Raw genomic sequence first — 21,774 nt, forward strand, 5'->3', positions numbered from 1 at the left:
TGGGCCAGTTGTTTGTTAAGACTGAAAGAGACGTTTGTCTCTTTCCTACATTAGCCCATATAAACTTGCAATGGAGGCATAAAATGTGATGGAGCAGACATCATTTGAATACCCAAGTACTTTTGTTGTTGTTAATTTGGTGTTCATGTGTTTATTTAGGCATTTTAGGCTGTCTATGGTAAAAAAGTTGAGATGACTACTGACAGTTTTCAGAGTAGTCATCTCAGTTTGGTCATGAAATGCCTATGCAGGCACACACAAATAATGCGGGTTGGGGTGCACACAAGAGTAATGTTACAGGGTCTGGTACCTTTCCTGACTTAACGTGGCCTACTACAGCAGGGAAAGAAATCTGACTGACATGCAACAAGACCAATCACAATGTAAGGAGGAGGCATGTAACCAATCAGAGTACAACTGGTAGAATCCCGATAGTGAAGCCAGTCGACTAGTTGGCGGAGCCTCTTTGTCTCTAAGGTCACTGTGACCAGTGCCAGGTGTGGCACATAAACTCCCCTGGCACTGGGAGGTAGAACTACTCTCTGGATGGATGGCGATTGATCTAATACTTTTGGGAAATATTTGAGAGGTGTTTGTGCTCCAGAACTAATTATCTCACAACAACTGCAAATTAATCATTTAAAGCACGGCAACAGTCACAATAAAACAGATGTTTTCTGGAGGACCCTGAAAGCTGTTGCACCCCTAAAGATGTGTGATGTGTGTACAGAGACCAAAGCCCTGCCAGAATCTGACTCCATTCGTGTGCGTGTGTATCATGAAGCACCACAGGCCCAACAGATTACTCACGTCTCCTGTGGTTTCTGTTAAAACAAGTGCTAAACTTGATGTTTTCCTTACATCAAGCACCAGGAAAATACTGAAGCAATAGTTGTACTGCATTTAATAAAACGATTACCGTTTGGTTTACTGGTTGGTGTAGAACACAGGATTTTTTTAATCAAACACATCTAAAAAAATTAAAATAAAAATAAAATAAAGGAAGAAAATGAAGAGGTTTAAGAAGCTCTAGTTGAATCCAGTGAAGTTTGATGCCACACCCTGGGCATAAAATATACCTGAGACCTCAGAACCCTGAAAAGCATTTTGTTGCTTCTTACTGAACTGCAGCTACAGGTCTCTTACAGCCAGAGGAAATGACTGGGAGCCTGCTGCTTGGCTGTGTGCTCCTATAAATGCTCTGTGTATTATTTATTTTTTAAATACATTTTTATATCAATTAAAAATGATTTGTATTGCACCTTTACAACTGATGCTGTCACAAGCAGCTTTACAAAACAGAACAGATAACAGTGTGAATAAAAAGCTCCAGGAGAATAAGCCGAAGGAAACAGTGTCAAAAAAAATTCCCTTGAGGAGGAACAATAACTCACAAGAAGGACCCACCTTCTTCAGAATTTATCTGACTTTTATTTTATTGAGGCATTTATAAATATTTTTTTTACGGTCATGAAAATAAATATTATGTAAAAGCTTGTAAAAGTAGAAATTAATATATTTTGTCTTTTGTTTTATGTATTTTCCTCCCTCATAGCAATATGCACACACACATTTTTTCAGAAGGTACCACACTGTTGCAACTCATGCTCATGACCTCACAGCTGCAAACAGTTCAACCTTGAGTTTTATCACTGGTACTTAGATTGCGGGCCCCAATCTTACCAAGAATTTAACAAACCAATAGGTAAACTATGAGTTTAATCTTCAAGAGAATTAGTAGATCTGATAAAGTGCATGTGCTTTTGGTGTGAGTGTACATCGCCCTGCAAAGGACTGGCTCCCCATATAGGGTGTGTTCCCTCATTGTACCCTGAATCGATAAGCGCTTACAGACAATTAATGAATGTTTAGTGCAATTTCTTGTGAACTTAATGAGAACAGTTCTTTCATGTGAAAAGGGAAAAGATAAGTTTCTGCGTCTATGGGAAAAAAAAAATTCAGAAAAAAATAAAAACGTAACAACATTAAAGTGCGATTTTGTTTGTGTAATCAGCTGGCAACAGGTCACCAATATGTCTGCTACAGCTAACAGACAAATTAGTTTGAGTTAATTGTTAATTCATATAGTTTCAGCTGAGACTATTTTGTGAAATCCAACATTACATTAATTAGAACCATAAATAATAATGTACTCTTGCTGTTTAATTTTAAAAGAAAAGAAAATAGGATGTGATTTCAAGGGCAGGTTTTTCAGAGGAAGTGTTTCTATGTGAAGGTTCTGTTGTCATGTGCCTGTGGTAAATTCTGCAGCATGTGAAAATCATATATGACAATGCAATTTCTGTAACAGCTGTTTAAAGCATTGCCCCATGCTTTTCCTCTAAACTCAGTAATGTGTGACTTTGGACACTAACATAATCCATCTGTTTTCAGCTTTCACATTGTCAGCTTTCTGTAAACATCTCTTTTCAAATTTCTCTTAAATCATCTGTTTTACAACTGCTCCACTCACTGCTTTTTGTGTGTTATTTCTGCTAACTTACAGTCACCATGCACAATGTCAAGGGTGGTCTAGAGGGTATAAAGCCCCCCAGAATTGAGCTGTGGAGCACTGGCTGAAAACCCCATTTTTTAGTCCTAAAGAAATTCAGCTTAAACCACCAGGTTTGCAGAATGATAACTGAACACGAGGTCTTTGCAAAAGGACAATACACATTTTGCTAGTACGGACCACGCCCACTGAAATGGGGAGGTGAAATCAGATATATTGTTTTGGTAGGAGTTCAGGGAAGCATTGGAATGTGTGTAAACCCATCACCCCCCCCCCCCACACACACACACACCCCCCAGGGCTCTATACCCATCTAGCCTAAGCTTGGCATTGAGCATAGTGACTTTAGAATTATGTGCAGCTGCTCCAGAGCATTACATTTAACTTTTAAATGTTTAATTTAAAATTAGCTGAATTAACTAATCCTAAAGGTTGTTTAGACATATAGTGTAGCTGGTGTTGAGTTCTCACTTTTACAGAACAGGAAAAAGGGCCAGAGAGGAAGAGAGGCTTGTAAGTCACAGCCATCAAAACCTCAGAGTAAAAATATCTGAATACTTCAGCAGTGCCCACAGCGGTGCAAACTGAACATTTAACAAGGATTTAAATGAAACCAAAATGCTGAGGCCACATCTCGTCTTTATTCTCTGTAAATGTATTTATTTTTCTTCCTTTAAATGTAATCATTAATTATTTTTCAGCTGAAATATTGATATAGTAAATTCAAAATACAAAACCCTTCATTTTAATGATTTTAATGTGCTCATCTTGTCACAAATCTTAAATAATCAATGTGACAGCAGGCAGATAGAATGATATATACTACGATTGCATAGTATAAATAAAAATAAAATTAAACCACATTAAATCTATAATAACAATCATTCAAATTCAGCTCATATGTAAGTACAATTTATTTTGATTACAATATTTTGTATCCAATAATGCATATATGTTGGAAACTAATATATACACAATTTCCAGAACAGTTGTGTATTTGTGTGAAATATAACTTAAACAAAAATCTGTGTATATTTTTATTTTTTTTTTAACAATTATTTAAATGACCTCATCACAAAGACCATATTTCCAATGTTGTATCTGAATAACTCGATTGTATTTTGTAAATATAAACACACTCCATAAAAGTTAGGAGCGAGATAAGTTTTCTGCTGTGCTCCATGACAGCGTCGCAGGAGAGGGGTTGTACACAAGTCAAGCTATTGTCTTGACTTGTGTACCACACACTGTCTACAAAGCTATACACTAAATAAGACCTGTCATTGTCTAATGGCGCGTTTCCACTGCATAGTACCTGCTATATTCAACTCTACTCTGCCCAACATGCTTGGAACTTTATTTGTTTTTCCACTAAAAAAATTTGAGCGTTGTTTACTCATGGTGTATTGGCGTGTTGTTGTTGTTGTTGTTGGGGACAGAACACAGCTCCGTCATTAGTTCAGACAGTTCAGTAGAGTTTGTTCCTTCCTTGTTGCAGCGTCAAGCTCTCGCTGGATTTTTTTTCATCGACCACAGATCCAAGGAGCACATTAATAAATGAAAAAAGAGCCTTAAAACATTTCTGTTTAAATCACAATTCATCTAGTGATATTTTGGCCACTTTAACATTGCATCAACATTATTTCTCATTTTTATTACTTATTTTCCTAAAGAATATACTTAGTGTACCTAATCACTGGAAAGCATCTCATTGCAGTGCCGATCCCAAATGCTGGACAAATGAGGAGAGTTGTGTCAGGAAGGGCATTCAGTGTAGAACTGTGCAAAATTGATGGTGCAGATTGGTGGATGCCCTATGGTAACCCCTGACGGGAACATCCAAATGAAGAAGGAGATTTTCCTTTAAAATATATTTTTCCTCTTTATTTACTTTCTATTCTTTTTTCACTTTCATTTAAAATTATGATTTAATTGTGCTTACAGTTTAATAGTTTTTTTTTTCTTGTAGAAAATCTGTAAACCACTTAATGCTGCATTTATTAATGAAAGCTGCCATACAAATAATTGTTATGTAATAACATAACTTTGGGAGTAGGACGACGCCCAAACTCCTCCTCTCAGCCCTATATATACCCTGCAAATTCACGCCATTCCCGTGTCAGACAAACTTGCTCCCACCTCCACCCTTTTCTTGTATTCATCTATCCAATGTGAGGTCCGGCTTTATACACATTCATAAGCCACCCTGAATTCCTCCCCAAAGCAAATGAAAGTCAGCAAGGAAACAAAAAAGGGGAGGAAAACCCAAAACAGGGCAAAAGCCTGACATACTAGCAAAGTAAAATATTTTCACAATCTATAGTCGTGTATCACCTATTGTGTGCACATTATAAAATTAAGAGTTCACCTCCCCATTTCAGCCTCTATGGGTGTGGTCCATACTAGCAAAAGATTCTTATTATTAAACTGGCATAAAAATAAAAAATTCCTCATGGTTTGATCAAAACAAAAAAATTGCATGCCACCACATGGATGTGTTGGCTCCTAGGTCTGTGTAGGTTTAAAGGAGTTTTTCTGCTACATATATTTTGGTGCTGTGGTGGCTGCTTCAAAGTTTTAGGAAATTACATAAAATTGCTTTTAAAAACTCTGTGAGAATTTTATTTTTAAACATTTACAAACATGAAATCCACTATAGAAACTCTACACTTGAGGGAAAGGCACATAGCGAAGCAGCTTCAAAGTCGATAGATAAACACCGTTTTGACAGAGACCTGGAGGTTGTGGGTTTGATTCCCGCTCCGGGTGACTGTCTGTGAGGAGTTGGTGTGTTCTCCCTGTGTCTGCCTGGGTTTCCTCCGGGTGCTCCGGTTTCCTCCCACAGTCCAAAAACATGTTGGTAGGTGGATTGGCGACTCAAAAGTGTCCGTAGGTGTGAGTGAATGTGTGTGTGTGTCTGTGTTGCCCTGTGAAGGACTGGCGCCCCCTCCAGGGTGTATTCCCGCCTTGCGTCCAATGATTCCAGGTAGGTTCTGGACCCACCTCAACCCTGAATTGGATAAGCAGTTAAAGATAATGAATGAAATGAATATATAAAGAAAAGTAATGTCAAGAAACATTAGATCATACAGTGAATGAAATGCCTGGACATAATTTGCTGGACATAAAATGAGCAAACTTTCTTGGGAAAAAAATTTTCTTTTATCACTGCTTAAAATATCTTCTTTATTTCAGTAGTCAGTGCTGTTGGAGAGACCTGGTTGGCTGGTAAGTTTCTATTTAAAAACAGAAATAAGTATGTAGAGGAAGTTTACTAAATACCAAACTATGTTCATTGTATAAATTTGCTGTAATTCATGTAAAATTAGGATTTTAAGTAATCAATTCTATGTACTAGTCTATAGAAACAAAGCATCTGCCTTAAACAGCTCAAATTCTCCATTTGTGACAGATGCCATAAACATGAGGCTTGCCAATGGCAATGGCGTCTGCTATGGTAGAGTGGAGGTGTATCATAACGGCCAGTGGGGAACAGTGTGTGATGACAGCTGGGACATGAATGATGCGGCGGTGGTGTGCAGACAGATGGGATGTGGCCAAGCGATCAGTGCCCCTCATAGTGCCAGATTTGGTCAGGGAAGTGGTCCAATTTTTCTGGATGATGTTGGTTGTTCTGGAAGTGAAAGCTCCATTACATCATGCAGTCACAGAGGATTTAACATTCACGACTGTAGTCATGGTGAAGACGCGAGTGTTGTGTGCTCAGGTAAAGAAAATCATTCTCATTTCAAAACACTGTAATGGTCATGTTGCATCACCTCATTTTATACAAATAATTTAAAGTAACAGCTTTTATCAAATTGTTTCTCTTGTGCATAAAATTATGTTTTAGTAACCCTTTATTTTAAAAACATTAATCATTATCTAAAACATAATTTGCTTGGCTTTATTTTCATCTTTTTTCTTCTACACTAATTATTCAAAAAAACAGTATCAATGTGTAAATGATATAGTAAACGTTGGGCTGAGGCAGATATCTGATGGGTTTCATGCACCTGCATGCATCTGTAAAAATGTAATGCTAGTTTAAGAAGCCAAATTCAAGCTTCCTAACAAAGGAAAACAAAGGGCTATATATACACAGGACCATAGACAAGAAACACCTGGGAAAAATAACGAAAGTGTAGGGCCACAAAGAAGGCACAAGTGGGAACACTAATGACAAAGTGGGGACTAAGGCAGCGCTAATACAGAGACAAGTACTAAACAAAGCAGAATCATGTGTTAAGAAGCAAATGACAGTCAGCAAGGAAACAAAAGAGAAGAGGAAAAACCAAAACAGGGCAAAAGCCTGACATACTAGCAAAGTAAAATATCTTCACAATCTATAGTTGTATATCACCTATTGTGTGCACGTTATAAAATTAAATATATGAAATTTCATGTTTGTGAAATAGTAGTAGTCACTGTGACCCTGAAATGGAAAAGCGGAAAAAGAAGATGAGATGAGAGATGAGAAATAGTAGTAAAGAAAAAGTAGTAAAGTCGCAAAATTACACACAATTTTCAGATATGTAACCTGAAATATTCTGCGTATGAGTGATTACAATTTTTGCAAGATTATTTTTATCAATGAGGTTTCACATGCCAGAGGTGTGGACACACACAGTTCATACATATGTGCGTAACACTGAAGTTACAAGCTCGAATCTCAAAACACACACACACGGCTCCCTATTTACATCAGCCTAAACAGATCTGATTATGATACAATTGTGTCCTAATTTCAATAATAAACACAAAAAAATTTATTTGAAAAAATACAATCACAGTGTGTCTGGAATCATTGGGCACAAGGCAGGAGTACACCCTGCACAGAGTACCAGTCCTTAACAGGGCATCACACACTCACATGTTCACTCACTCACACCTGTGGACACTTTTGCTGTCCATCCACCCAAGGACACAGAGGGAAGTCACGCCAAACTCCTCAAGGACACCACTTGCACCACTGTGCCACCATAAAATAAAATCAACTTCTTAGAAATGAACTAAGACAACAAATTTAAAAAAAAAAAGCACACAGAAAGAACACTTAATTCATTTTCTGCAAACTTCCATAAAATACAAACTTTCGTAATGATTTATACTTTACTTTCTGTATATTTGTTTACTGTCAAACAAGTTCTGTTGTTTTTGCTTCTTTTTGTTACAAATAATAAAATAAATAAAATAACATATTATTTTGCAAATCAGGCAATATCAGGCTGGTTAATGGAACAAGCTACTGCTCTGGTAGAGTGGAGGTGTATCATAACGACCAGTGGGAAACGGTGTGTGACGACAACTGGGACATAAATGATGCAGCGGTGGTGTGCAGACAGATGGGATGTGGGAGAGCGATCAGTGCCCCTCACGGTGCCCACTTTGGTCAGGGAAGTGGTCAAATTCTTCTGGATGAAGTTGGATGTTCTGGAAGTGAAAAATCCATTACAGCATGCAGTAATATTGGAATTAATAAACACGACTGTAGTCATGGTGAAGACGCTAGTGTTGCGTGCTCAGGTAAAGTATGTTTTTTCACATTCTCTTTAATGATTATATTGCTGCTGTTGTCATATTTCTGTCAATTAAAAAAATATAAAATAATTGGAATGGAAAGGTGGTAAACGCCAGTAAATGCTGCACCTTTTAAAGGAAAGTGATAAGAAGTTTCTGAAGATGAGAAGTGCATGAGAATTGTTCAGTGTTTCTGTTAGTGCAACCAACAGCAGAACATGACAGGACTGTGTAAATGTAATAGTCATAAGATAATTGTAATTAAATATGTGATAGATATAATAAATTATATCTAATTAGCTGCCTAACAGATCTACTACAAATATGCCAGTCTTGAAAAGGTCAGTGAGAAAGGGACAGCTGCTGCAGACAGTCTCAGACCAGCAAAGGCTGTCAATCACTTCAGTCCTCAGTATAAATCCACCTTGTCATGAAATAGCAAAAAATAAAAAAAATGCCTGGGAGAAAATAAAAGTTAGCACAGGGAAAACTGGGAGACAAACATTTTAGAGGAGAAAAATGAGATTGAAAATGGGCTGCTTTGCCACAAAAAACATGATGAAAGGCAGTTTTACATCATCCAGCAACCAGCCACTAAACCTGTGCTGACTTCAGCGTTATGAGACATTTTGCTCTCCATTTTATTTACAGTCATTGGTGTCTGCATATTTAAAGTCTATTGTACAAGGCATTTTTTTAATTATGTGTTTAACATACACTTGTAGTTTGAGACTATCCTGTTCAATTAGAGGAGAGAATGTATTTCTAGTTGCTTCTTATTATCAGAAGGCCAGACCTCCTCTTTATGAAGAAATGAAACTAAAAGAGAAAAATGAGGAACAGGCAGGAGACTGAGGTGCCCAGTCATGAAATAGGAACACAGAGAAAGAAAGTATAGTAAGATTTTAAGGAGGCTTTAGGAATGGTCATTTTCCCAAAAACATTTTATGATTGTAGAATGAGAAGTACTTGGGTTTGTATTCTTGGTGAGACTGAGACACCGCAAAAATTCTAATGGATTATATTACTGCTGAGTTCTTGGGTTGTGTACAGATTAATAATGGACTAGAAGTACTTGACCTAAGGAGGATTCAGCTTGATCTGGAGGCAAGAGATCAAAGTATTACTTCTTAAATTATTTGACCAGGGACATGGACTATCTCTGTTGTAGATACTAGGATCAAGATGGCGCCGGTGTGTGTGGCTGGCCGTCTGCTGCTCTCACTTTGCCTTGTGTTGTTAGTGTTGCTAAGCTTTGGCACTTCACATGTGAAGTCTCTACTGGTGTATGATCGCCAGTTTCTCCTGGATCTTAGATATAATACCTGTGATGTAGGTGTTTTTAATCATAGTGGACAGAATCCTGTGCCCCCGCACCTATCGTGTATTCCGAATCACCTGCGCCGGGCCTCGGCCTTCAGCGAAAGCGTCGCCGCGGTAAACGTGGCGGTCGGCTAGTGAAACTAAAGGTCTACCTCTCACAATCGTCATCCAGTTCCCGGCCACGACGTGGATTATCCCCCCAATTCGTGGTGTCCTGGCGTTTCCTGGAGCCCATCAGCATCTCCCTGGTACCTGTCATCGGCCTGGATGAGGGATCCCGTCCCCGCCGCCCCTGCTTTTCCCCGCAACCTGAGGACGCCGCTTCGTGCTCCTAATCTGTCTAAAGCACAGGCCTCAGCTCCTGCCAGGATCGGCCTTGTGAACGCCAGATCACTGGCAAATAAAACTTTTATCCTGAGGGACTTCTTCTCTTCTCAAAGCCTGGATTTTCTTTTTGTGACAGAGACTTGGATTGGTGCTGGTGAGTACAGTGCTCTCGTTGAACTTCTGCCGGCTGTCTGTGGTTATTTCAATACCCCGCGGACGTCAGGCCGAGGAGGAGGAACGGCGACTGTTTTTAAAAATAATTTTAAATGTAAACAGCGCGCTGTATCACCCTCATTTTCCAGTTTTGAGGTCACTTTATTTGAGGTGGGCCGCTCTGACCCGGTGCTGTGTGCTGTCATCTATCGACCCCCTAAATACAATAAGGATTTCATAAATGACTTTTCTGATTTTTTGGCGGGACATATGCCGAAATATGATCGCATCCTTATCGTCGGGGACTTTAACATTCACGTGTGCTGTCCAGATAAACCGCTGGTGAAGGACTTTGTTAACATCGACTCTTTTAATTTAGTGCAGTATGTGTCCGGGCCCACACATGAACATGGACATACCTTAGACCTTGTTCTTTCTTATGGGCTGTCTGTGTTAAATTTAGAGATCCATGATAGTGGGTTTTCTGATCACATGCCTGTTTTATTTGATGTTGTTTTCTCCTGTGCTGCTTTTAAACCTTGCGCTCCTGCTCGGCTTGGTCGGAGTTTTAACTCTTTCACTGCCGGTCAGTTCACCTGCGCTTTCGACCAGCTTTGTCCTCTTCCTGACTCAGCCTGTGTTAATACGGAGGAGCTCAGCTCCTGGTTTCACTCCTCCTGCCGAATCATACTGAACTCAGTGGCTCCATTAAGAACGAAACAGCCCAAAGTTAAACCTGAGCCCTGGTTCAATGACCGAGCGCGTGCAGCAAAGCAGAAGTGTCACAGAGCTGAACGCCGATGGAAAAAGGATAAGCTGCAGGTTTCATTTCAAATGTTAAAAGACTGCTGGCGTTCTTACCAGAGCACCATCGAAGAGGTTAAGAGAGAACACTTGTCAAATATTATTATGGCAAATTGTCATAAGCCACGTGTGTTATTTAAAACCATTGACTCTGTTCTTAAGGCCCCTCAGCCTGTCTGTTTGGAAGCATCTCCTGACATGTGTAATGACTTTCTGCACTTTTTTATTGATAAGATTGTTACTGCAAGAGCTCTTATCACAGCTCCTGCTGTTGACCCCTCTGACTCTGCCCCTTGCTTGGCTGTGTTTGATAGGTTTGAGCCGGTGACTCTGTCGCACTTGGAGGATGTGGTGGGCCATTTAAAGCCCTCAGGTTCTCCTTGTGATGTTTTGCCTCCTCACTTTCTTAAAGAGATTTTTCATACTCTAGGGCAGCAGGTTCTGGCCATTATTAACAGCAGCCTGTCTTCTGGTGTTGTTCCTGTGAGTTTTAAACATGCTGTAGTACTACCCCTGCTCAAGAAACCTGGCCTCGACCATACAGTATTGGCTAATTATAGGCCTATTTCCAAGCTGCCTTTTATTTCAAAGATCTTGGAGAAAGTTGTTTATGCTCAACTGAAATTATTTTTGGATGAGCATAATATTCTGGAGGTTTTTCAGTCTGGTTTTAAAACCTTGCATAGTACAGAGTCAGCGTTGCTCAGGGTTTTTAATGACATTCTCCTGGCCAATGATTCTGGGGACCATGCAATTCTTGTCCTGCTGGATCTAACTGCTGCTTTTGACACAGTGGATCACAACATTTTAGTTTCCCGCTTGCAGCATCTAGTCGGCATTTGTGGTAGTGCTTTGGACTGGTTTAGGTCCTATCTGACGGACAGAACTTTGTGTGTGAGTTTTGCTGGCTCAGAATCCTCCTCAGTTCCCCTATCATATGGAGTTCCACAGGGCTCAATCTTAGGACCCCTCCTTTTCTCACTTTATCTGCTCCCATTGGGCTCTATCTTGAGAAAACATGGCATTGCATTTCACTGTTATGCTGACGACAGCCAGATATATGTCCCTTTAAAGAAGAAAGATGCTTTCTCAATTAAACCACTGTTGTTATGTCTCAATGACATTTAAAGACTGGATGGCTTTAAATTTTTTACATTTTAACGACAACAAAACAGAAGTGATGGTGTTTGGTCCCAGTGGTCCCTGTGAAGCCCCTCCAGTTGATTTGGGCCCCTTGACTTTGTATGTGAAGCCAACTATCTTAAATTTGGGTTTTAAGATGGACAGTGATTTTAAATTGGACCGCCAAATAGGCACAGTAGTTAGGTCCAGCTTTTTCCACCTGAGGCAGCTGGCAAAGGTGAAGCCAATTCTCTCTTACGAGCACTTTCAAACAGTAATCCATGCCTTCATCACATCCCGATTGGATTACTGCAATGCACTGTATTTTGGAGTCAGCCAGTCCTCCCTCAGACGTCTCCAATTGGTGCAAAATGCTGCTGCCCGACTCTTAACGGGATCACATAAGAGGGAACATATCACTCCCATTCTGGCCTCTCTCCACTGGTTGCCTGTGCATTTTAGAGTACATTTTAAGATTCTTTTATTTGTTTTCAAATCTTTAAATGGACTCGCCCCACCTTACCTCACTGAGCTGCTACACCCCCACGTCTCTGCTCGGTACCTCAGGTCAGCTGATCAGCTGCTCCTGGAGGTGCCGAGGTCAAAACGTAAGCTCAGAGGAGATAGAGCTTTTTCAATTGCTGCGCCGAAACTGTGGAATAGCCTACCATTACAGATTAGGCAGGCTTCTTCACTTTCGGTTTTTAAAACTTATCTTAAAACCCATTTTTATTCCTTGGCTTTCAACTCAGCATGAGACGTTTGTTTTCTTTTATTAATTTTATTAGTGTTGTTTTTATTTAAGTTATTTATTTTTCATTATTGGTTATTTTATTTTGTTTTAGTTTGTTTTATAAACATCTTTTGTACAGCACTTTGTTTTAACTGTTGGTGTTTTTTAAAGTGCTCTATAAATAAAGTTGAGAGTTGAGAGTTGAGACTAAGAAAGAATAACAGATACACAATCTCTTACTCTATTTGTTTTTTTGACAAATACTTTCCTTTATTATACACTGTCCAAATGAACTAGTATAATTACTCACAGAATATTTGGAAATCACTGGTGTCAGTGGCATTCATCTAGTCAATATGTGACCCGCCTCGGGTCACTGCCTAAGCGGGTTTCCTCCAGATGGTCTGGTTTCCTCCCACAGTCCAAAAACACATGCTGGTAGGTGGATTGGCTACTCAAAAGTATCCTTAGGAGTGAGTGTGAGTGATTGTGAATAAATGGTTAACATGATAAGAAATGTACCACAAAAGATTGATCTGAACCTTTTTAACCTTTTTTACCTTGCTGTACCGCACAATGAACATTTGAACTTTAATCAGTTTTATATAGAGCGATGTGTCACTTTGAAACATTTTATCAAGTTAATAAAATAAAACGAAATTCCTGATTTTTCCTTTGTTATAACAAAATCTGTTCCTTTTCCAGCAACTCTACCCACTCCACGGATCTCTTTTTATCCCTCAAGAGAGGTCACATGGGGAGAGAAGGTTACTATCAGCTGCTCTGTAGAAACCCAGTTCACAGGTGGATCCTTCTCTCTGATAAAGAGCTCTGGGTCATTTAGAGAAACCAAGAGTGGGACCTCAGTCACCTTCAGTTTAACAAAAGTGGACTTTGTTCATGAGGGGTCTTACTACTGTCAGTACCAGACCAGAGTTTCCACTCGAGATTTCAGTTCTCAAAGCAGCTCTGTTAGTTTCTCTGTTGTGGGTAAGACATCTGAATTTTACAATTTCCCTACTGAGAGTTTGTCTAATGTTTTAGACCCTTTCAATACAAGTATCTAATGTTTATTTCTACAGAATGTTAAAACAATTGCAATTAATGAAGGATTATCACTTAATTTTGTCTCATTTCCATATGATACTTGAATAATGTTTTAAGTCAGACTGATTAGTTAGCCACTAAGCCAGAACTCCTGGACTAAGGAAGATCCTGCCAGATCTGCAGGATTGTGATGAGTATTTTGTATTTTGAATATGATGAGACATGCTTAATGTCACAAGGGATAATTAGTAAGAAAGTTACAATAGTTTATATCTACCTGTCTCCACGAATCCATGGTTTTCCTTTACTACACATTACTATTGCAGCCTAAACTTAATTGACCAGGTTAAATATTCAAGAACATTTTGAAATCACTGCCTTCATTCCTATTAATCTGGAAACATTTCAACCTATTATGAAATTGCATTAAGTTATACGATATAAATTAACTGGAATTTCTTTTTCTTATTGTAAACGAATTATAGTAAATTTTAATTAAAAACGTTCCTTTTCCAGTAACTCTACCCACTCCACGCATCTCTCTCCATTCCTCAAGAGAGGTCACATGGGGAGAGAAGGTTGATATCAGCTGCTCTGTAGAAACCCAGTTCACAGGTGGATCCTTCTCTCTGATAAAGAGCTCTGGGTCGTTTAGAGAAACCAAGAGTGGGACCTCAGTCACCTTCAGTTTAACAAAAGTGGACTTTGTTCATGAGGGGTCTTACTACTGCCAGTACCAGACCAGAGTCTCCAGTCGAGATTCCAGCTCTCCTCAGAGCAGCTCTGTCCGTTTCTCTGTTGTAGGTAAGACATCTGAATTTTACAGTTTCCCTACTGAGTGTTTGTCTCATGTTTTAGATCCCTTCAATATAAATACCTAAAATGATTTCTACAGAACATTAAACAACCAATTCTATTACAATTAATTAAAGATTATCACCTCATTTCCACATTACCTTTGAATAATGTTTTAAGTCAGTCTGATTAGTTATCCACTAAGCCTGAGCCCCATTTGGACTAGGATTACTAGGATTCTCCACTGGGACACATCATCAGTTGTGTACCAGAGCAACACAGGATGTTTCAGCCATCTATCACAAGACACCATCAGCTGGGGCAGACCCACCACAGATTGATCAAGCCTGGGTGTGTGTATCTGAGTTGATCTGTTTGCCTTAACAGCCCAGATGTTATTTTTTTTTCATCCACAGCCAGTGACTGGTCCTCTCGGCCATGTCGATAAGCTCTTTGCTTGCTCAACTATGAGCCTGTCCCCTGACTCCAATCTCCCTAAGAAGCTCTGCTGTTGTTCTGGCTACAAAACCCCTGCACCCTACCTCCATCTGGCACACCTTAATCTTCCATCCTCTGCCTCCACTGCTAAGTTGGAGTACCAAAGCTTTTTCTGCTCATTAGCTTCCTCGAAGGTATCTTCCCAGAGTACTGTCAGCTCGATTATATATGCACATCTAGAGGAATTAGACCAGAGGACGAGGTTTGGCTGCAGAGAGGTCATTGCGATGTCTGGAGGGAAAATAAGCCTTTGCTCCAGATCAACTCACATCTGCCAGTCCCTGGCTGCGTTTAGTAGGCTCAGGTCAGGTGTTAAGGGACTCACTCTCCGCTTCTCCCCCTCAAGAACAAATGATGATGGATGTTGGTTCACATCCTGGTTGTTGATGGGTCGGGCATTGATGGAGATGCTGCCAGATCTGCAGGAATGTGATGAGAATTTTGTATTTTATGATGAGACATGCTTAATATCACCAGGGATAATTAGCATTACAATATTTTATACCTGCTCGTCTTCACGATTCCACGGTTTTCCTTTACTACACCTTACCATTGCAGTCTAAACTTAATTGACCAGTTTAATATTCAAAGAACATTTAGAAATCACTGCTTTCATTCTCATTAATCTGGAAACATTTCAACTTATTACTAAATTACATAAAGTTATACAATATGAATTTACTGGAATTTCTTTTTCTTATTGTAAACAAATAATAATACATTTTAATTTAAAACTTTCCTTTTACAGTAACTCTACCCACTCCACGCATCTCTCTCCATTCCTCAAGAGAGGTCACATGGGGAGAGAAGGTTGATATCAGCTGCTCTGTAGAAACCAAGTTCACAGGTGGATCCTTCTCTCTGATAAAGAGCTCTGGGTCATTTAGAGAAACCAAGAGTGGAACCTCAGTCACCTTCAGTTTAACAAAAGTGGACTTTGTTCATGAGGGGTCTTACTACTGCCAGTACCAGACCAGAGTCTCCAGTCGAGATTTCAGCTCTCCTCAGAGCAGCTCTGTTCGTTTCTCTGTTGTAGGTAAGACATCTGAATTTTACAGATTCCCTACTGAGTGTTTGTCTCATGTTTTAGATCCCTTCAATATAAATACCTAAAATGATTTCTACAGAACATTAAACAACTAATTCTATTACAATTAATTAAAGATTATCTCCTCATTTCCACATTACTTTTGAATAATGTTTTAAGTCAGTCTGATTAGTTAGCCACTAAGCCTGAGCCCCATTTGGACTAGGATTACTAGGATTCTCCACTGGGACACATCATCAGTTATTTACCAGAGCATCACAGGATGTTTCAGCCATCTATCACAAGACACCATCTGCTGGGGCAGACCCACCACAGATTGATCAAGCCTGGGTGTGTGTGTCTGGGTTTATCTGTTTACCTTAACAGCCCAGATGTTTTTTTTTTTCATCCACAGCCAGTGACTGGTCCTCTCGGCCATGTCGATAAGCTCTTTGCTTGCTCAACTATGAGCCTGTCCCCTGACTCCAATCTCCCTAAGAAGCTCTGCTGTTGTTTTGGCTACAAAACCCCTGCACCCTACCTCCATCGGGCACACCTTAATCTTCCATCCTCTGTCCTCTGCCTCCACTGCTAAGTTGGAGTACCGAAGCTTCTTCTTCTCATTAGCTTCCTCAATGGCATCTTCCCAGAGTACTGTCAGCTCGATTATATATGCACATCTAGAGGAATTAGACCAGAGGACGAGGTTTGGCTGCAGAGAGGTCATTGCGATCTCTGGAGGGAAAATAAGCCTTTGCTCCAGGTCAACTCACATCTGCCAGTCCCTGGCTGCATTTAGTAGGTTCAGGTCAGGTGTTGAGGCATTCACTCTCAGCTTCTCCCTCTCCAGAACAAATGATGATGGGTGTCAGTTCACATCCTGGTTGTTGATGGGTCGGGCATTGATGGAGATGCTGCCAGATCTGCAGGAGTGTGATGAGAATTTTGTATTTTATGATGAGACATGCTTAATATCACCAGGGATAATTAGCATTACAATATTTTATACCTGCTCGTCTTCACGATTCCACGGTTTTCCTTTACTACACCTTACCATTGCAGTCTAAACTTAATTGACCAGTTTAATATTCAAAGAACATTTAGAAATCACTGCTTTCATTCTCATTAATCTGGAAACATTTCAACCTATTATGAAATTACATTAAGTTATACGATATAAATTAACTGGATTTGCTTTTTCTTATTGTAAACACTTTCATTTTCCAGTAACTCTACCCACTCCACGCATCTCTCTCCATTCCTCAAGAGAGGTCACATGGGGAGAGAAGGTTGATATCAGCTGCTCTGTAGAAACCAAGTTCACAGGTGGATCCTTCTCTCTGATAAAGAGCTCTGGGTCATTTAGAGAAACCAAGAGTGGGACCTCAGTCACCTTCAGTTTAACAAAAGTGGACTTTGTTCATGAGGGGTCTTACTACTGCCAGTACCAGACCAGAGTCTCCAGTCGAGATTTCAGCTCTCCTCAGAGCAGCTCTGTCCGTTTCTCTGTTGTGGGTAAGACACATCTCATCTAATGTTTTAGACCCCTTCAATATAAGTATCTGAAATTGATTTCTACAGCACTTAAAAAAAAAAAAAAAAAAAAAAAAAAAAAAAAGCATATTCCAAATAATGGCACATTATCACCTGTCTCATTTCCATGTGAATGTTGGACTATGTTTTAACCAGTAAGCCAGAACTCCTGGACCAGTGGCATAGCCAGAAATTTACCTTTGAGTGGGCCTGGGCACAGCTATGGGGGGTGTTTATTGGTTGTGCGTTTTACACAGTGTCTCCATTGCACTCCAATCACATCTAAGGTTGCCAACTTTCTGAATTTAAATGAAGGAATGTCAGAATTGTTAATATTGTTAAGAAGATTGGTTATATCTTACTTTAATTTAAAATTATCTAATGAGATTTGTATGTATAATGAAGCTTTATTGTCATCACGGATGTGTTGAGGGAGAATGAAATGTAGTTTCTCCAGGACACAACTCTAAGATTAGTGCTATCTAAAAGCAGAGTTGTAAGTTCCCAGTGTTTCAGTACTAACCTGCTGTCAGCGCGGCCACAAAACAAACTCCTGTAAGTGGGACTGTCACTCCATTGGCTGAAACACTGACTGAAGGAGAGTAACTCTGGCTGCTGATTGGATTGATAAATGTGATTATCAATGAGAAGCGCATTCTCTGTTTAGGAGCCATAAAATATCAGCCCCTCCGCAGACAGAGAGAGAGAGCAGTGGAGCTTCTGTCTCAAACAAACCATCATCCTATCAGTCTAACATCAAAAATATGGAATAAAACATATATACATCACATATACATTCAAAACCGTAGTTCAAAATAGTTTTTAGCACCCCAATGTGGGACAACTGGCCCTAACCTTGCGCTTCACTGCTGAATCCGACTCACGGGAATGGGTGTTTGTGAGGAAAAGTCCAAAAGAACAGTGAGTCCACTCGTGCAATTGCATGCAGGGAATTAGCTCTGGCTGACTGGGTGGGCCCCAAAAGAGGTCACATGGGGAGAGAAGGTTGATATCAGCTGCTCTGTAGAAACCAAGTTCACAGGTGGATCCTTCTCTCTGATAAAGAGCTCTGGGTCAATTAGAGAAACCAAGAGTGGGACCTCAGTCACCTTCAGTTTAACAAAAGTGGACTTTGTTCATGAGGGGTCTTACTACTGCCAGTACCAGACCAGAGTTTCCACTCGAGATTTCAGCTCTCCTCAGAGCAGCTCTCTCCGTTTCTCTGTTGTAGGTAAGACATCTGAATTTTACAGATTCCCTACTGAGAGTTTGTCTCATGTTTTAGATCCCTTCAATATAAATACCTAAAATGATTTCTACAGAACATTAAACAACCAATTCTATTACAATTAATTAAAGATTATCACCTCATTTCCACATTACCTTTGAATAATGTTTTAAGTCAGTCTGATTAGTTATCCACTAAGCCTGAGCCCCATTTGGACTAGGATTACTAGGATTCTCCACTGGGACACATCATCAGTTGTGTACCAGAGCAACACAGGATGTTTCAGCCATCTATCACAAGACACCATCAGCTGGGGCAGACCCACCACAGATTGATCAAGCCTGGGTGTGTGTATCTGAGTTGATCTGTTTGCCTTAACAGCCCAGATGTTATTTTTTTTTCATCCACAGCCAGTGACTGGTCCTCTCGGCCATGTCGATAAGCTCTTTGCTTGCTCAACTATGAGCCTGTCCCCTGACTCCAATCTCCCTAAGAAGCTCTGCTGTTGTTCTGGCTACAAAACCCCTGCACCCTACCTCCATCTGGCACACCTTAATCTTCCATCCTCTGCCTCCACTGCTAAGTTGGAGTACCAAAGCTTTTTCTGCTCATTAGCTTCCTCGAAGGTATCTTCCCAGAGTACTGTCAGCTCGATTATATATGCACATCTAGAGGAATTAGACCAGAGGACGCGGTTTGGCTGCAGAGAGGTCATTGCGATGTCTGGAGGGAAAATAAGCCTTTGCTCCAGATCAACTCACATCTGCCAGTCCCTGGCTGCGTTTAGTAGGCTCAGGTCAGGTGTTAAGGGACTCACTCTCCGCTTCTCCCCCTCAAGAACAAATGATGATGGATGTTGGTTCACATCCTGGTTGTTGATGGGTCGGGCATTGATGGAGATGCTGCCAGATCTGCAGGAATGTGATGAGAATTTTGTATTTTATGATGAGACATGCTTAATATCACCAGGGATAATTAGCATTACAATATTTTATACCTGCTCGTCTTCACGATTCCACGGTTTTCCTTTACTACACCTTACCATTGCAGTCTAAACTTAATTGACCAGTTTAATATTCAAAGAACATTTAGAAATCACTGCTTTCATTCTCATTAATCTGGAAACATTTCAACCTATTATGAAATTACATTAAGTTATACGATATAAATTAACTGGATTTGCTTTTTCTTATTGTAAACACTTTCATTTTCCAGTAACTCTACCCACTCCACGCATCTCTCTCCATTCCTCAAGAGAGGTCACATGGGGAGAGAAGGTTGATATCAGCTGCTCTGTAGAAACCAAGTTCACAGGTGGATCCTTCTCTCTGATAAAGAGCTCTGGGTCATTTAGAGAAACCAAGAGTGGGACCTCAGTCACCTTCAGTTTAACAAAAGTGGACTTTGTTCATGAGGGGTCTTACTACTGCCAGTACCAGACCAGAGTCTCCAGTCGAGATTTCAGCTCTCCTCAGAGCAGCTCTGTCCGTTTCTCTGTTGTGGGTAAGACACATCTCATCTAATGTTTTAGACCCCTTCAATATAAGTATCTGAAATTGATTTCTACAGCACTTAAAAAAAAAAAAAAAAAAAGCATATTCCAAATAATGGCACATTATCACCTGTCTCATTTCCATGTGAATGTTGGACTATGTTTTAACCAGTAAGCCAGAACTCCTGGACCAGTGGCATAGCCAGAAATTTACCTTTGAGTGGGCCTGGGCACAGCTATGGGGGGTGTTTATTGGTTGTGCGTTTTACACAGTGTCTCCATTGCACTCCAATCACATCTAAGGTTGCCAACTTTCTGAATTTAAATGAAGGAATGTCAGAATTGTTAATATTGTTAAGAAGATTGGTTATATCTTACTTTAATTTAAAATTATCTAATGAGATTTGTATGTATAATGAAGCTTTATTGTCATCACGGATGTGTTGAGGGAGAATGAAATGTAGTTTCTCCAGGACACAACTCTAAGATTAGTGCTATCTAAAAGCAGAGTTGTAAGTTCCCAGTGTTTCAGTACTAACCTGCTGTCAGCGCGGCCACAAAACAAACTCCTGTAAGTGGGACTGTCACTCCATTGGCTGAAACACTGACTGAAGGAGAGTAACTCTGGCTGCTGATTGGATTGATAAATGTGATTATCAATGAGAAGCGCATTCTCTGTTTAGGAGCCATAAAATATCAGCCCCTCCGCAGACAGAGAGAGAGAGCAGTGGAGCTTCTGTCTCAAACAAACCATCATCCTATCAGTCTAACATCAAAAATATGGAATAAAACATATATACATCACATATACATTCAAAACCGTAGTTCAAAATAGTTTTTAGCATCCCAATGTGGGACAACTGGCCCTAACCTTGCGCTTCACTGCTGAATCCGACTCACGGGAATGGGTGTTTGTGAGGAAAAGTCCAAAAGAACAGTGAGTCCACTCGTGCAATTGCATGCAGGGAATTAGCTCTGGCTGACTGGGTGGGCCCCAAAAGAGGTCACATGGGGAGAGAAGGTTGATATCAGCTGCTCTGTAGAAACCAAGTTCACAGGTGGATCCTTCTCTCTGATAAAGAGCTCTGGGTCATTTAGAGAAACCAAGAGTGGGACCTCAGTCACCTTCAGTTTAACAAAAGTGGACTTTGCTCATGAGGGGTCTTACTACTGCCAGTACCAGACCAGAGTCTCCAGTCGAGATTTCAGCTCTCCTCAGAGCAGCTCTGTTAGTTTCTCTGTTGTGGGTAAGATGAGTCTCGTTTGTAGTTCCTGTCAAATCTGAGCCATCATTTGCTGTTTCATATTCGAGTCCCTCTTGTTTTTCAGTGAACCTGCTGCAGCCCAACATCTCCTTCAGTTCTTCTCCTGATGGAGACTTCCACTGGTGGCTTCAAAGCTCAGAGATGACCAGGGGACACAGCTTCTCCATCATCTGCTTCACAGAGCCACAGTATCCAGGGGGATCCTTCCACTTGGAGTTCAGTGGTTCCAGCATCACCAGAACACAGTCAGCTGTGAATCACTCAGCCTCCTTCTTCTTTCCTGAGGCAAATTTCACCCACCAAGGAAACTACAGCTGTGTTTATGAAGTAGCCGTGTCTACACGCACCTTTACCTCCAGTTCCACTCCATTACTGAGCGTCACAGTGAAAAGTAA

General features: G+C 40.2%; 1 protein-coding gene across 1 annotated transcript in view; it reads left to right on the forward strand.

Annotated features, from left to right (window-relative positions):
• LOC136664719 (uncharacterized) overlaps positions 1-21,774 on the forward strand; it is a 28,526-nt gene that overhangs the window by 4,843 nt on the left and 1,909 nt on the right. The window contains exons 2-8 of the mRNA XM_066642079.1: positions 5,708-5,740; positions 5,925-6,239; positions 7,730-8,038; positions 13,200-13,484; positions 14,058-14,345; positions 15,583-15,870; positions 21,444-21,770. Coding sequence (XP_066498176.1) covers positions 5,708-5,740; positions 5,925-6,239; positions 7,730-8,038; positions 13,200-13,484; positions 14,058-14,345; positions 15,583-15,870; positions 21,444-21,770 — 1,845 coding nt within the window. The remainder of the gene's footprint in view (positions 1-5,707; positions 5,741-5,924; positions 6,240-7,729; positions 8,039-13,199; positions 13,485-14,057; positions 14,346-15,582; positions 15,871-21,443; positions 21,771-21,774) is intronic.

Source organism: Hoplias malabaricus, chromosome 13 (assembly GCF_029633855.1).
Source record: "Hoplias malabaricus isolate fHopMal1 chromosome 13, fHopMal1.hap1, whole genome shotgun sequence".
In the NCBI taxonomy this organism is placed as follows: Eukaryota; Metazoa; Chordata; class Actinopteri; order Characiformes; family Erythrinidae; genus Hoplias; species Hoplias malabaricus.